Source organism: Lepidothrix coronata, unplaced genomic scaffold (genome assembly GCF_001604755.1).
Source record: "Lepidothrix coronata isolate B3197 unplaced genomic scaffold, Lepidothrix_coronata-1.0 Scaffold93, whole genome shotgun sequence".
NCBI classification, from domain to species: Eukaryota; Metazoa; Chordata; class Aves; order Passeriformes; family Pipridae; genus Lepidothrix; species Lepidothrix coronata.
Window position 1 is genome coordinate 1,546,976 of NW_016690273.1, and position 17,051 is coordinate 1,564,026.

A 17,051-nucleotide genomic window follows, 5' to 3' on the forward strand; every position below is an offset into this window, starting at 1 on the left:
ACCTGTGCCAGCACCTCCCCACCCTCACAGCCAACAATTCCTTCACAATATCCCATCTCTCCCTGCCCTCTGGCAGTGGGAAGCCATTCCCTGTGTTCTGTCCCTCCATGCCTTGTCCCCAGTCCCTCTCCAGATCTCCTGGAGCCCCTTTAGGCCCTGCAAGGGGCTCTCAGGTCTCCCTGGAGCCTTCTCTTCTCCAGGTGATCCCCCCCAGCTCTCCCAGCCTGGCTCCAGCCCTCAGAGCGTCTCCGGTGCCTCTCTGGCCTCTTTCCATCCCCCACAAAGTCCGGAGTTGCCGCTGGAGAAGTTCCCCACGTACCAGGTGCGCGGGGCCGTTGCTGGGGGCCGAGGGCAGGCCGGCCCAGCGCTCGCTCTCCAGCTCCTCCATCACCTGGTTCATGGCGCTCCTGAGCCACGTGTCCACCGACACCCCGATCTGCTTGAGCAGCTCCAGCCGGGCCTCGGCCTTCAGCTTCACGATCTGAGGGCACAAACACACCTGTCCTAGTTAGAACAGCTGGGACCAGCTCATCACTGTATAGGTGTAACCCAAAACTGTGTATTCTATAGCCTTCCATGCCATTGCCCAGAAACTGTTATCAATAGAGCATTTACACCATCTGCACATAGAGCCTGACTCCTCAGGCTACAAACTGGGTGTTAAGAGGCCTGTGAGATAGGAGGATGCTCTTGTCCTCACACCCTTTGTGAAACTCCCCACCCTGAGGGAGGTACTAGGCATTCCTGCCTGAACTGGAGGATATATAATCTTGGAGTCTTGGGACTTTTTTTAACCACTCGTGGGATCCAGAGGGAGACTGCAGATCACCGCTCTCGACCAGACTGCACCAGCACTCTCACCAACAGGTTTTCCCCTCTCCTTTTACTTTGGACTCAGGGCGCCCAAAGAACACCACTCTGTTCATGCCCCCGGGTGCTGGGTTATACATTTGGGTTTTGTGGGTTAAAACCAATCGTTTGTCTGTATGATCGTACTTATTGTATTATTTTATTAAATTGTTATTCTGACTTATAATCTCTCTTCTGAGTTGGGTTCATTTCCCCTGCCAGTTTACCTTTAAACCAGCACAACACCCAAACACAGCCAGGTCAGAGCCCAGAGTCGGGGAATGGTTTTTCTAGGGATGTAAAAGCTCCGGGCCCAGCCGGTTCCACAGGTTGGGGTTTTTAAAAGAACATCTCAGAGTTTAAATCTCCTCATTCGCAGGCTCAAGTGGATTTTTGAAGCACGACAACCCAGAGAAATCCCAGGGTTTCTAACATTAAATTAAATTAATTACATTAATTCAAATACTCCAGTGTGCAGCCCCTGTGAGCTGGTGACTAAAACATCAATAAACCCGATGTGATACAAACACACACAAACCCACCAACTCTTTTCCATCAGCACTCGTCAGAGATCCCAGGAAACTTCTTTTGTTATGGAAACAAAGGATGTTAATAAGTCCGAAATTAAATAAATATCCCGCTCCAACAAACAGTTTCATGGGTTTTGTCTTCAGAACTGCACGAAAAGGGGGGTTTTCTGACAGCTGGGCTCACTTCAGCATCCTGGGCACAGACCCATGGCAAAGCACCACCCTGATCCAAATTATTCATCAGCCTGAAAAGGAGCAATGGGAAGAGCAGTATGAAGAAATTCAGAATTTCAAGAAATTCCGAATTTCAAAGAACTGGAGGAGAAACCCAGGAATAAATCTGAGGATATTTATGTCCAGTGCAGCTCTATCATCACCCTCCCGCTGCACTTGCTCAGCAGAGCAACAAAAATCAAGTGATTTCCCAAAATTCCCTCAGTGAGTCACTGCTGGAGGAAACAACTGACACAGCCTGGAATTTTTCCTGCATTTCCTTTCACAGCACTGGCCATTTTTAGCAAAGTTTCATGTCCTTTCTCTCCCTTCCAGTCCCTTCCACGGGGATCAGAAGCCCCTTCCTTCAGCATCACTGCCTGTCCTGACACACCAACTTGTCAGCAGCATTGGGAATCCAAGCAAAACCAGGAAAAACAGATGGATCCAGGCAAAAATTAGAGGGAAATTCCTTTTTCAGTAGTGGCTGAAGCACAGCAGACTATGGAAAAAATACATGTACAGTGAATTAAAATGTCAGTTGGTGTCACAATCTTACACAAAATCCTTACTATATATATAAAAATTTGTGTTGAACTGAGATGATCCTGGTATTTTCCTTGGTTTCGATCCTGGTATTTTCGTTGGTTTTCACATGTTGCTGTTACAGAATCAGAGAATCATCTCTTTCTACTGAGAAGTCAGAAAATAAATCACTCCAACTATTGTTAAGCTGAACCCCCAAACACGGCTCCATTTTCACTTTAAAACTCTTTGATTCTAAACCTGATTCAAACAATCAAAGCACTTCTGAGAGATATTCTTCTTAATTCTGCTCAGAAAAAATGTGATTTTTTAAAAATTAGGTAAGCTAGAAGAGTAAGATTTATCATGTCAAATATATCCTCCTGCTGCCTAAAATAAACAAGATGCTCCAAGATCCTTGACTGTGCCTTTAATTCAATTAATTTTAATTTACTCAGCAAATCCAATGGAGTTCCCCCTTCTCTGTTTACACCCAGTAGTTTTAATAGTCAACAAATATTTGTTCCAAACCACAAATGTTTGGAGATTCATTCCACTGCAGACAAACCATAAAAGTTTACCAGCATTAGGTCAGGCCTGCACTTGAAAGCTATTTATGAGCTGAGATTATATTTTTACCTAAATAATTAGACCAGATTTAACAGCTTCCTACCTAGATGAAACATCAAAATAAAAATACCTGTTATTAGTCTAAAACTTTGCTCTGCTTCTCACACAGGAACATATTTAAACCTGGCTTAGTGTGGCCTTGGCAGTGCTGGGTTGGACTCGATCCTGGAGGGCTTTTCCAACCCCAAGGACTCTGGGATTCAGGTTTCCAGTGGCAAACTGGCACTGTCCCATCCCTGGAAGTGTTCAAGGTCAGGATGGACAAGGCTTGGAACAACCTGAGATAGTGGGAGGTGTCCCTGCCCATGGAAGGGTGTGGAACTGGATGAGCTTTAAGGTCTCTCCCAGCCCAAACCAGTCTGGGATTCCATGATCCCGCTTTCTGACAAATCCCAGGTCTGGATTACACTGCAAACCCACACCAATGAACACCCTTAAAAAAAGCCTCAACCCACTCCCAAAGCCCTGCTCCCTCAAAAAGATCCTCTACTTCCATTTTATCCCTTCAATCCCTGCTTTCCCCCCCCCGCTGGAACGGGAACGTGCTGTCACACCACACGTGCTGTCCCTCTTGCCCCAGAGCCCTCCCCTGACATACGCTCAGAGACCTGAAAAGATTTAAAATCACTCTTTTTCCCAGCAATTCCGAGCATTCCAGGAAGGCAGCTGAGTTTCCAAAGCCCAGGAATGCCGGAATCCAGCCCTGGCTCCCAGCTCCGGGTGCTGCCCGACGTTCATTGTTATTAAACCTCCCTGCAGGACCAACATTTCCCTCTTTCCCAGTGAAATTGCTGGTTACAATTCCCAATCCCCAATTATTATTTCATAATTAAATGCCGGGATGTCTTTACCCTGATTTCAAACCACGAGCCACCCACAAAATTTACCCTTCTGGGGGGTTCCTGCTTCTCTGAGCTGGTTTTTTGCCCTTTGCTGGTGGGAGGTTTGGAGAAGATGAAAGGGGGAAAAAAAACCAACAACAACCCCAAAGTTTTCAAAAATATAAACACTGTTATCTGCCTCTCACATACCTTTCGTTGCTCTCCATGGAAGAAGGAATAATTTTGTTTATTTACTGTTCCAGCCTTAATTAAGCAAAGGTTTGAGACCCACAGCTTAGACAAGATGAAGATAAACAACTGCTCTGGAAGCAAAATGAAACCCAGCAAGAAAATCCTCCAGAGCTGTTCCCTGTTCCCAGGAAAAAACCCAAGTGGTTCTTTTCCATCCCCCAAACACATAGTTTTCAAAGCCTTTTAAAAAGTGTTGGGGTCAAAAGCAAACCCAAAAATCCAGCAAAGCTGATCTAAAGTCACCCCAAATTTTGGTTTAGGATTGTTAAAACCAGTTTTAGATACATTTTCTGGAGAACAGAGTTGCTTTATTTGATCTTTTCATTTGATTTCCAGGGTGCAGAACAACCCCAGTGCCTTGCCCAGGGTTTTTTTTTCCTCCCGAAGAATTCAGAATTATTTATTTTATATTTAATGAGCTTATTCAGATAATTAATTAGGATTACAAGTGGACCTAAAGCATCTTCTGTGAGAAATATTTTATTCAACTGGTATATATTTATATATAAATTTTTTTTATATTTATATATAATATATTTAGTCCATATTTTTCTAGTGGCAGGAAGAACATCACAAAATCAGAGAATCTTGGGATCATTTAGTTTGGGATCATGGACTGCCACAACTAAACCCAAGTGGCTGGACACTCATCTGGCAAATTGTTTTAGCCAAGAAGGAAGAAACATGGAAAGGTTTTGGTAAAACATTCTGGGAAGACGTTATTTTTATTTTTGTCCCTATTTAGGAACATTTTTAGTTGAAATTTTTAGGCCAATACCTGAAAAAGCTATTAAAATGAAATAATTCTCTTCTTGAAAAGCAATGTAGCATTTCAATTTTGGAATTATTTGCTCAGTGGTAGATAAATGTGACTACGAGTCACTTTTATTTAAAAACAATTCAAATTCCAATTTGGAATGCCATGAATTCCTCCAACCCCAAAGTGAGTCTTATTCCACACAATTCAGAGTCCACTGCTATTCAAATAGGGATGGATGAGGAGTTTAATCCACAAAATTCAACTTTCACTGCCTTGGTGGTGTTTGGGATGGAAAGTCAGCGATGCCAAAACCACCCCAACCAAAAAAAAATAAAACATAAAAATAAATCCTATCCAACAGACTCACCCAAAATGTGGATCCTGGGGAATGAACTAATAAATGACATTTTCCAACACAACACTGAGTGGCTTTTTAAGTGGGAGGACCGGCAGGAGGCTTGTGCAGATATTCCAGTGAGTTCATTTATATGCTAAATATCCTGCATGGAGTGAAATCAGAGGAGGCAAAGAGGAAATGAAACCCTGACACAGATAAGAGTGAATTCCAAGGTTAAGAAAACAGAGGGGAAGCTGTTCCTGGAGAAGAGTCCAACCGCAGGGACTGGCAGATGGATTTTTCCCAAGCTCAGGCAAATAAAACATTAAAAATCCCTAAAAAGGGAAAGCAGTTGGTGGGGAAGGAGATGGAGAATAGTTGGGAGCAGTGTTGGATTTGTAGGGTTTAAATGGAAGGAGATGGAGAATAGTTGGGAGCAGTGTTGGATTTGTAGGGTTTAAATGGAAGGAGATGGAGAATAGTTGGGAGCAGCATTGGATTTGTAGGGTTTAGGAAGTGGAAGGAGATGGAGAATAGTTGGGAGCAGTGTTGGATTTGTAGGGTTTAAGTGGAAGGAGACAGAGAATAGATGGGAGCAGTGCTGGATTTGTAGGGTTTAGGAAGTGGAAGGGGACAGAATAGATGGGAGCAGTGTTGGATTTGTAGGGTTTAAATGGAAGGAGACAGAGAATAGATGGGAGCAGTGCTGGATTTGTAGGGTTTAGGAAGTGATTCCCAGGCTACTGGTAATGGGCTGAATGGAAATCATCCCAAATCTGTAAATAGAAAAAGCAATGTATATAAAATGTATGATGTAAACTCTTATTAGCACATTTCTCTGCGGTCCTGGGAATAAACAGTGTTTCTGAATATAGTGAAAAATGTTTTGGATGTTCATAAACAAAAACATGAGGGAGATTTAAGCAGAGGTTGGACTAGAGACCCCCTCAAAGCCCAGCACCTGAATGACTGTGAAATAAATTACACTGCATTTGAACCCCAGGTTCATGGAACTGAGCTGGATTTCCAGTGGAATTCACCTTTCAAAAAAGAACTGAACGAAAACAAACCCAAAATCTATAAAACAAGCCAATCAATATATTTGTACCCCAGTCTAACTCCTGATCCTTTACCAAAAGGAGTCCATTGCCTCAAGCCCAACCTGCCCTTGGACACTCCCAGGGATGGGGCAGCCACAGCTTCTCTGGGCAACCTGGGCCAGGGCCTCCCCACCCTCCCAGCCAGGAATTCCTTCCCAATATCCCACCTAAACCTCCTCTCTCTCAATTTAAAACCACTCTCCCTTGTCCCATTAGTGTCTGCTGAGCAAAAAGGACTTTCAGGACCTTTCCTGAAGGTCCTTCCCAACCCACCCTATTCCGTGATTCTGTGCTCCCATTTCATTTCTTTTCCTGAAGCACATGGAATTTGCTTTTCTCCCATTTTTTGTGAGCAGGGAGTGACACCATCCCTGCAGGTGAATGTTTCAGTGCAGAGCACACACAGCAAAGGCAGGATGAGATGGAACCACATCTGCTGGAGATGCAGCAGGACCACAGGCTGGGTGTGATTCATAACCCAGAGCCTCAGCCAGCCCAGGAGCTCAGCCAGCAACACAACTGTCAGCACAGCCCAGCAATAAATATCCCAGATATAAGGCAGAGGGAGAAAACAGCCCTCCAAGCACCACTAAAAATGGCCCTTTTGCCTCTGAACTAATCAAACCCAGCAAACAGCACCTTGATGAGTCTTAACCAAGCCTAATCTGGTCCAAACACTCTCCTGAGACTTGTAGATGAACAACTGATGAGACAAAATATAATGAAGTGCAAACAGGATTAATTGCTGTGGAGGCCCCAAGACCTTTCCTGAGCAAAGGGAGAGCAAATGGGAAACCTCCCACCATCCTGGAGAAAGGAAAGGAGCATTCTAGAAAGCTTCACCTTGTGTTTTCCCTATTTCCACAGCACAGATCAGGACATTTTTGTCCCCAGCAGCTGAAAAATAAAGGGATCCAGGCTGTGGAGGAATGGAAAGTTCGATTCCTTCCTTCCTGCTGCCACAAAAATCAAAGCTTAAAACACCCAAGCTCTGGTTCAGTTACCTGAGCTGGATGAGTGAGTGCAAAGGAGCTGCAAGAACGGTTGATTTTCCCAAATTATCAGTTTTTCCAAATTCAATTTCAGTATCAATTCTAAATTTTCTTCACTGATTTCCTTTCCAAATGATGCTTGAATTGTGCTGCCTTCAATCTGAACAAGCACCTTCTGCTCTCAGTGCTTGTCTTTATCCAAGCCCACAGCAGTGGTAGAGTTTCTCTAGATCTAAACTCTCCTAATTAATATCAATTTTACTGTTCTGTCAGTGCCAGAGGTATTACCAGTCATAATCTCACATTATTCCAACAGCTTCTCCAAAATCAAGCCAGCAAGACAATAAAAAAAACCTTCAACAACCCCAAACTGTCTGTTTTTCAGAAGGAAATGTGTGTTCTGGTTCTCAGTCCCAGTCACATCTGCCCTGTACCAACTGCACAGGAACACTCTGCTGGAAGTCCTCATTTTCCCCAAACTTTAACCAAGGAGTTTGTTCCACTGAAACATCACAAGGAAAAATACCTCCTTATCCCAGGGAGACAAAAATCAGGGATAACCCACTGAGGTTTTATGTTCAGGCACCTTTTAAAACCAAAAACTTGAGTTTCTGTAACATCTCTTGATCCTGATCCACTTTTACTTGATTTCTTTGCTGTGCTTCCAAATTTCACCATCACAAACTAAACCTAACACATTTACACCAGTAAATCCATGAGTTATAAGTATGCTACGGATCCTGAGTTATTCCCAGGGGTTGGATTTTAGTGGATTCAGGGTCTCCAAGGAAGAGGAAAATGAGATGAGCACATCTGTGCCCAAAAACACCCTGGGGAAAGCCCATAAATCCTCCCCAAAAGGTCCTGGCTCAGCTCATCCTGAACCTGCTGTCTTCTGGCACCAGAGAGATCTGTCAAGGATATAAAATTCCTCAGGGAAAAACAAGTGGAAATGTCTAGCGATGACCAACACAGCTTTGCCAGAAGAAAGGCAGAATTTAATCCCAACGTGCTCGTGAATTTATCTTCCCCTTCAGGAATGATGAGGAAAGAAAAGGAGGAAGAGAGGGGATTTGCAAAGGAAAAAACACCAAGGAGCAGAGTAAGAAGCCAAAATAGAACAGGCAGGTTACCCCAGACATCAAAATTCCTGTAAAAAGAATAAGCATTTAAAGAGAAGAATACAAAAAAAATACCCCAAAAGGAAGATGGGAGAACACCTCTGGGATGAAATAACACTCAGCAAGTGTTTTCCAAGCACTAATGGAACACATAGATCCTTTAAAAACAAAATAATGACTCTTCCCAAGAGCAGCAGCAGCACCAAGTCCTGCAGGCGGTTAAGGTTTGATGTGAGAAGGTGAGAAGGAACTGGAGAGTGTTCCAGGGGGAATTCCCCTGGGCTGTCCCAGGTAGGAGTAAAACACCTTCCAAAATGTGACCCAGAAAACACTTCTGGCCTTGGCTGGGGGACTTGTTTTTCCCCCCCCTCGATTTATTTCCTGAATTAGAAACATCAACCTGGAACAAAACCTGTGTAACCTCTCTTATTCCACTTTCCCAGTCCTCTTTTTCTGAGGAACAGGAAGTGTGGGAAAATCTGTCTCCTTAATTCCAATAACTGGCTGTTGACTCCTGCCACCCCTCCAGAAACCTTCCAGCCCTCCTCATGATCCTGAAATCCACCTTTTGGAGGCACTGAACTAAATCAGGGTCTCTTTGCTCTGCTTTACTCACCAGCTGCAGCTCCTTGACCCAAACGTGGTGCAGCAGGACAGGGAAAGGACAATTCCCCACCCTCCCTACACCCCAAATACCCAACGGGAACTTCTCCCACAAATATCATTCCCCTCCCCAACCCTCAGCAATTCCAACTTCATCAGCTGCACTTAAACACGCAGCAATGTCTGGTTTTACAGGCTGGAAAGAATCATCCCTGCATTACCAAAGGAAAGGTTTTAAAGCAAAGCTTAGTTTCTTCTTCTCTGAGATTTTATATGTGTAAAAATCTCTTGTCTAATCACTGGTCTTGAACTCAGGCTTAGAGAGGTGGGGACTAACAGGGGCTGAGGCTTAAAGAAAAAGCCATTCCTAAGTGGAAGTAAAAAAAAAGCTCCCTGAATTCACTTACTGGCTTATCTTACAAAAATAAACAATTTTATATTATAAATAACTGTGGTGGCAATACAGAAAAGTCCCACAAAGTGGGACCTGCCATCCCAAAAACTCAGGGATAACTTCAGGACTTTAAAATATGCAGCAGAAAATCTGGATCAGAGGAGAGAGAAGTCAGTAAAAATCCCCCAGTCACTGAGTCCCAGACTCAGTCACTTGGCATTTGCCCTGAATTCTGCTGTGAAACAGAACTGTTAAATGTAAATCAATCAATCAATCAATCAATATATAAATAAAACAGAATGTGTTAAAAATGAGGAAGGTAAGGAATGGTTTTCAACACACTGGAAAACCAGGAAAATACAGTATTTGGCTGTATGAGCTGTAACACATCTCTGGGAGAAAATAATTCATGTTTATTTATATAAAACTTCTGCTTCCTGGCACTTTCCTTCCACCCTCTGGCACTTCAGTTCCAGACTGATTTCATTTGGACCTTTCATAATATTTTGATGGGAGAACCTTCTCCTGGGCAACTTCTAATCCTGATTTTATTTCTTGCTGCTGCTCTTATCTTGCATTCTTGTGCTCCCTGCCCTTGCATATTTAATAATTAACTATAACTAATCATTATATATATATTTATATATACACACACACAGAGAATGAAGTATTTCAAAGCCTGTTGGAAACAATTTACTCAAAATAGGTTTTTAAACCACTTTTTGTTGGGTTTAGGTTTTTGGTTCAGCATATTTAAAAAGGGAGCTTAGTGTTTCTCCCACCAGGAGGAGGAATAATTTCCCCCTGTATTTCCCAACCTCTTCAACTGTAAATCACATTCCTAATTACCTCAGGTACTCTGAGGTATGAGAAGCGCTTCACTGAAACAATTAGGTTTGCTCTACAGTTTTAATTAAGCAACTCACTCATCCAAAAAGCAACAGATTAGTTCCTGGTGCCTGAAATAAGAGTTTTCGAATCACTGGCCATGAAAACAGTTCACCTGCACTAACCCAGCACTGGCAGCCAAGTAGGGAGCTGGTTTATCTTTTCCTGAGTGTTTCTTAACCCCCAGCGAGTCTCATAAACCTCTTCAACGTTTTCAAAACACCTCCCAGGAAAGCAGAAAGAGATACAAGGATTATTTCTGATGTTTTCCCGTCAACATTCTGAATTGTCCTACCAAAACCCAACTACAGCAGAAGCACACCAGAAGAAAACACATCAAGACAGGGATATGACTATCACCTCTGCTGGTATTAATTCCCTCCGAGCAGAGGGAAACTTGCAGACTCGAGGTTGTTTTTCCTCTTGTTTAAGATAAAGCCCCTAAATATAGAGCTCCTTGACCTTTGCACGAGAGTGGCAAACGCAGCAAGTGCAATCACTCATCATCAGGAGGTGTTTTGAACATCCCTCTTCTGCTCTGGAGCCCGTCATCGAGTTCATTCCACGCTTTGACAAGGATGAAACGATGGAAAAAAACCGGCATCTTAAAATTCCCTGATTTCTGATGCTTCAGTTTACAGTCCCACCACCAAAACTAGATGAGCTGGGACACAAATCTCTCCCAGGGAATTCCCTGCTCACCTCAGCCTTGCGGATGCTCTCTCTGGCTTCGTCTATTTTCTGCTCCAGTTCTGCTCGGCTCTGCTCGGACATCACGGGCCCGTGGCATTCCAGCTCCTCCAGGGTCTGCCAGGAACAGGGAAACACCTGGAGTCAACACCAGCAAAACGCTCCCAGGATAAATATTTATAATGGTTATTATTTACAAGGATAAATATTCCCAACAATTACTGTTCAATTATAGGCAATGGGCCATCACTGGGAAAAAAAAAGGTGATGGACAAGGGAAAACAGCACCTGAGAGCACAGAATTTCACATGGACATTCCACTTAGGGGAAGGCTTCCAGATCTCCACCAAAACATCAGATTGTGGTAGGAACCGACTCATCTATAGGTTGGTAATTCCATATTTGAAAGGGATATGTTGCTGCATATTTATGTCAGGAATGTAGAATCCCAGAGTTTGGGTTGGGAGGGACCCTTAAGGATCATCCTGTTCCAACTCCCTCCCATGGGCAGGGACACCTTCCACTAGACCAAGTGTCATAACATTTTTTAGAGATGTCAGAGCATTTTGGACGTTGTTTTTCTGCAGCTGATGCTCCACTTGGGGTGGGAACTGTAGGAATGTTTGGGAAATGAGGCAGAGTATGGTAACAACACAACACACTCCTCCCTGGCTGCCTTTCGGAGGAAAAGCAAAGAACTTTTGTCCTTTTTCAAAATATCTGATGCCCCAGTTAGGCTGCCAAACACAGCCCCGGGTTCTTCTAAGCCAAAGAGGTAGAAATAAATTCATCAATACACGATTTTATTCCTTCAGATTAGATTTAAAGTGCACACTACTCATGGATTTTCCCGGTGTTGAAAAGACTTGTGATCCCTAAATGAACATGGGTAATAAATACATGAGAGAGTGGAGGTAGGAGAATCCCAGGGAGATAAGGGAATCCCTGAAAGTTTAATTTGAGCAGGGGGAGGGTGGGCACTTGCAGTAAAAAGCAGCAGCTCTGATTTCAGGTTCCCATGGGAATAACAAAACACAACGACAAAGCCTGAGGAGCTGCAAACCAAGAAAGGCTGGGATGAAAATGGCATGGAGGGGGGACAGGACAGAAATAATCCCTTGTGCCCCTCCTTCATGCCCCAAATCCCTGTGTACAGAGTGTCCCCCACCTACCCTCTGGCTGTGGACGATGTTTTTGTGCTCCCTGGCCACCCTGGTGGCCCATTTCCGAGCCTCCTTGTTCAGACTGTGCTCCTCAGTCGTTCCAGTTTCCGATTCCAGTTGTCGACTCTGGAACAGAAAACGAGGGAATGAGTCCTGACACAGCCCCAGGGGGAAGCTCTGTGGGGAAAATGGTGTTTCCATACAGGATAACTTTATGTTTATCAGTCTTGTTTCATATGAAACAACGAGGACACAAGCAAAACAACTGCACTGGATTTTGGGATGGGACCAGGCCGTGGAAAATGCAAATCAAAGCTCCCAGGAATTCACAAGAGTTTCAGGGGCATCAGTGTGACAATGGACACAACCACAGCTCTACTGCAATGACAGACAGCCACAGTGAATCCAACAGAAATACAGGCACAGCCATCCACCAAATCCAAGAGATAAAGAATAAATATCCAAGGATTCACCTGATTTCTGAGGTAAAAATCGTTACAGGAAGCAAAGACCACAGAATGGTTTGGGTTGGAAGGGACCTTAAAGCTCATCCAGTCCCATCCCTGCCACAGGCAGGGACACCTCCCACTAGCCCAGGTTGCTCCAACCTGACCTTGGACACTTCCAGGGATGGGGCAGCCACAGCTTCTCTGGAAAACCTGTGCCAGGGCCTGCCCACCCTCCCAGGGAAGGATTTGTTCCTAAAGATGAAAGGTTCTGTGTGATCCAATGGGCCATTTAGGCTCGTTCTTAGTAATTCTCCCCCTGAAGAAATTCCAGCTGAAGGAAGATGAGTAGTTCTCTCCTGTCTACAGATGGAACAGAACCTGCCTGGAAGTCTGAAGATTTCTCAGTATGTAATGACTGAAGTAATTCCCAATCTGTCATTTCCATAACTGCACTACCCAGTGCATTTATTATGGAATCATTTGGGTTGGAAAAACCCTCCAAGATCATTGAGTCCAACCTTTCCCCAGCACTGCCAAGACCACCACTAACTCATGGCCCTGAGTGCCACATCCACATGGATTTTAAATCCCTCCAGGGATGGGGACTCCACCACATCAGAGGAGGGGTTAAGGGGAGGCAGCACCCCCTTGTTGATCACGGTGACCAAAAAAACCACCCTAGAGGCTTTTCCAACCCATTGGAAGATTTCCAAATATTTGATGTCAAAGCCAGAAACAACCATTCCCATGGAGTTCACCCACTGGAGTGGGACAGAACCACAAAACTCATATTTATGGTAGTTTTTGAAGTAGAAGAAGTTGTTGGACAAGGGGTAGGGCAGCCCAGAAGAGGAGGAGGGTTACAAGCATGTGGGCGGCTCTGGAATGAACAGGTAGGAAGGTGAAGCTGCAGGTGAAGATCTCTTCACCCATCCCCTCAATTTAATTACTAAGTTTGCTTTTACCTGCTTTTATTGAGGTGGATTTATAGAATCCCATTCCTTCATTACTGACCTCTTTAATTACCTCACCATTGCAAAACTTCAACAGGACAAACACATGGATTTATTCACATCCCATCCTTGAGATAACACTGGACCTCAGTTTATTCCCAGGTTATTGTACAGCTTCTCCCACAGCTTCTACCTGACTCTCAACAGCTGCAATCTTGAGCAGAATCCTATAAACCACCTCATAAAACATCTCATCAGGAATTTCCAAAGTTCCCATTCATCCTGCTCCTACTCAGCAGCTCATTTTCTTCTCCTAAGCTGGACAAGCCAGTGGAAAAGCCCAGTCTGGATACCTGGCTGAGAACAGTTTCAAAGCCCTCAGGACCTGGAATGCTCCCTGAATCCATGGCTGGGAGGGACTTGACTTCACCTGACCTGTACAAGAAGCTGCTGCCACTTCAGGAGGCTGTGGAGGAACCTGAAAGCAGAGGAGCACTAGGAGGTGGCTGGCATGGAAAAGCAGGATGGATTCAAGGATAATCTGGGAAGTCTGAACCCTCAGGGCAAGGGGGACATCAAACAAGGAATGAAAACCCAGCTGGCATTTAAATAGGTGAGAACAAAGGAGCTAAACCAGGTTTATCCTCCAGACATCAAAACTGAAGGGAAGAAGGTGGGGAACTGAAGAATCTGCTCTTGATCTGATTTACTAAATTAAGCTCATGCTTAAGTGTTTTCAGGACTGGAACTCAGTGGTGGCAACATGGCCAGTGCCTCAATTTAACCTCTTCCAAAAAAGAGGGAAACCAAACCCACTCCCCGCGGCCAAGGAATGAGGGAAGAGCCAAAAAATGCCCCAGCTAAACATAGCTGGACATTCTGCTGCTCCCTCCGGGCTTGCATTACACTGAAAACAGTGTTTAGTGCTAAAAATTCAATCAGGAACCCAAGAGAAAGGGCTGGATGGCTCCAGGCAGCTCAAAAGCTGAGAGGCAGCAATGCTGTTGCTTAAATTAACACACGAATTTAGTCTGCAAACACGTGTCCCTCCTCCAGTTTTGTCTGGAATGTTGTTGCAGGTGCAGAAGTTGCAAACCCAGCCTGTGCTTTTATTTGTCAGTTATATCTGGACATGTGCTGTCTTAAAAGTGAAAAAAAAAACAAAAAAACCCTTGGTTTTTGAGCCTCAACGTTCTTTATTTTTTTTTCTCGATTTTTGAGGCCGAAGCCTAAAAAAAAACCCACATAAAAATCACTTTGACAGAGGCAAAAAGCAGGAAAAGATTTCTTGCATGCAAAGGGCCAACATAAAACAGGGATAAAAATCAGGCATTTCCTTTAAAGAGGTGAAAACAAGAGGTTTTCATGCCAAGGCTGCAAAGCAACACTTTTGGGAGGAGGGAGGAACACACATGACATTTTTCACACAATTCACAGCTAAACTAAGCAGTTTTAGCAAAATCATGAGCCAAGTTTAGGGCTTGTTTTAGTCTCTTACTGTAGAACTAACTGCATTTAATTTAGCCCAGAGTGAGCTCGCCTGACTCACATTTTAGGTAATTTCTTTCCCTGAATGGCTGAATTTCTCCTCAGCAAAAACTCCTAATAATTTACAGATTTATAAAATTAAATACTAACTTTATTTTTAATACATATTTAGCTTCAAAAAGGTTATACTTAAAGCCAGTCTGTTCTGGTATTAAAAGATTGATAAAACGATACAATAACTTATTGTTCATATATATTTTGCTTCAAAAAGGTTAAACTTATAACCAATCTGTTCTAGTATTGAAAAAATAATAATACTAAATAAGAACTTATTTTTAAAATAGATTTAGCTTCAAAAAAGTTACATTTAAAACCAGTGTATTCTGGTATAAAAAGACTGGTAAAATTAAATAATATCTTTATTTTTTAATACATTTAGCCTCAAAAAAGTTGTACTTTAACCCAGTCTGTTCTGGTATTAAAGAGATCACTCTAAACACAGAAATACAGGCCTTTTTTAAAGTATATTTATGTAATTTATACAAAATTGCCTCATAGAAGCAGCTGAGCAATTCAATATATTCTGTGTATGACAGTGAGGGGAAATTCATCCTTTTTCTCACAATCCACCCAAAATCTGCAAAATAATGAGGGGGGGGGGAACTGCAAAACTTTCCCCTCATCTTCCTGAGGTGTTTTTGTGCAAATTACAATGGGAAAAAGATTGTTTTCGTGATACAAATCAGTTGGGCCCCAGCTTTTCCTCACGCGCTCCAAGAAAACCTCGGGATCTGGAACATCCAGGGGAAACCAGGGACGAAAAACAGGAAAAAGGCCTCAAAAACAGAGCATCAGCTTTTTGGGGCCATTCCCCTCCCGCTCCAGGGACACGTTTTATGTCATTTTTCTGGCTCATTTTCTCTCCTGGATGAAGGAAAAAGCAGCTTTTCCAAGCAGGAAACGGAGAAAAGCTGCTGAATTTCCTTTCTCTTTTGCCCTGTTCTTATCTGTGAGCGTGGGGACGGCACGTTTTCCACACCCTGCGTTTCCAGGGAATTAATAAATATCCCTTTCCTTCAGGGGGGATCTTGGATGATTAAACTGTCCCTGAATTGAGGATCCAGGGAAGGCCAAGTTGTGCTGGTTGACTTTTCTTGGGAGGCTGAAAAGATTCCAAAAGACTCTTCCCCGTTTTCCACTTTGCTGTTGGTAAACTCATTTCGGGGATTCATTTCTTGACAGGATTAAAACTGATGAAGAAGAAGAAGAAAAATTTCTTCCTAAATATTTTTAAAACAATTTCTTGAAGGGAAAAATGCTTTGGTTTAAACTTTTTTCTAAACTTCCTTCTTTTTTTGTTTTATTAACTGGAATTGATGTCCCTCAAAACAAGACACTGAAACAAACTCAATAATTTAATCATGTGAACAACTGTTCAAATTCAAGCTCCAACCAATCTTTTAACAATGGAAAAGAGCTGACTGATGTCAAATATTTTGGGTTTCTCTCTGTGGGCACTCAAAAGGGTACATTTCACCCATTGTTAATGGGATGTTGGAGATCAAAAATCCTGAAAATTGATGGAAAACTGTTTCATAGCTTCTTTTCTTAGGAACAGACTTTTGGAGGCTCTGTTGGCATCATTTTGAAGGCAAACTGAGCTGTGGGTGCTGCCCCTGACCCAAGGGTTGCACAGAAATCTATTTTCCATCACTTTTTGGAACTGCTCTTCTCTTATAAAGCAAAAGTCTGGGATAGACCCTGAGAAACTAGAATTTACAGCAGAATTCCACATCATTTCCAACATTCTTCCTGCCTACAATACTCAAAATTTCATTCCAGTAACACTGTAATGCTCCAAACTTTGCCCTCAGTCGTGGTGGGTCAGGGATTCAGCCTGAAGAGAGCCCATAAAACTTGGAAAAGGTTAATAGTAAACATTTAATGAGATGTATTCATCACTCTGCTTTGCATTTCTTTCAGTCTTCGGTGTGAAATTTTTTATTTTGTCTTTCTTTCAGCCTTTGGTGTGAAAATTATCATGCACAACCCACAGGAACTAAAAGCCAACTGATCAACTCTGCAGATTATCTGCAAACACGTGGCAAAAGAATGCTTGATAATTGTTGTGCAATTAAATGCTGATTCAACAGAAAATTAAATAAAATCTGACCAATTTCTGACCAAGTCAAAAGCCTGAACAAGAGCCTTCAACCCCTTGTACTTGTTGATTAAAAATTGGGAATGTGCAACCTGTTACCCGTCCCGTCAGCTGAGCATAATTAGACGGATC

General features: G+C 43.1%; 1 protein-coding gene across 1 annotated transcript in view; it reads right to left on the reverse strand.

Annotated features, from left to right (window-relative positions):
* Window positions 1–17,051, reverse strand: part of FCHSD2 (FCH and double SH3 domains 2) — a 113,506-nt gene that overhangs the window by 11,935 nt on the left and 84,520 nt on the right. The window contains exons 10-12 of the mRNA XM_017821881.1: window positions 11,878–11,994; window positions 10,718–10,822; window positions 320–481 (exon numbers count right to left, since the gene is read on the reverse strand). Of these exons, the coding sequence (XP_017677370.1) occupies window positions 320–481; window positions 10,718–10,822; window positions 11,878–11,994 (384 nt within the window). The remainder of the gene's footprint in view (window positions 1–319; window positions 482–10,717; window positions 10,823–11,877; window positions 11,995–17,051) is intronic.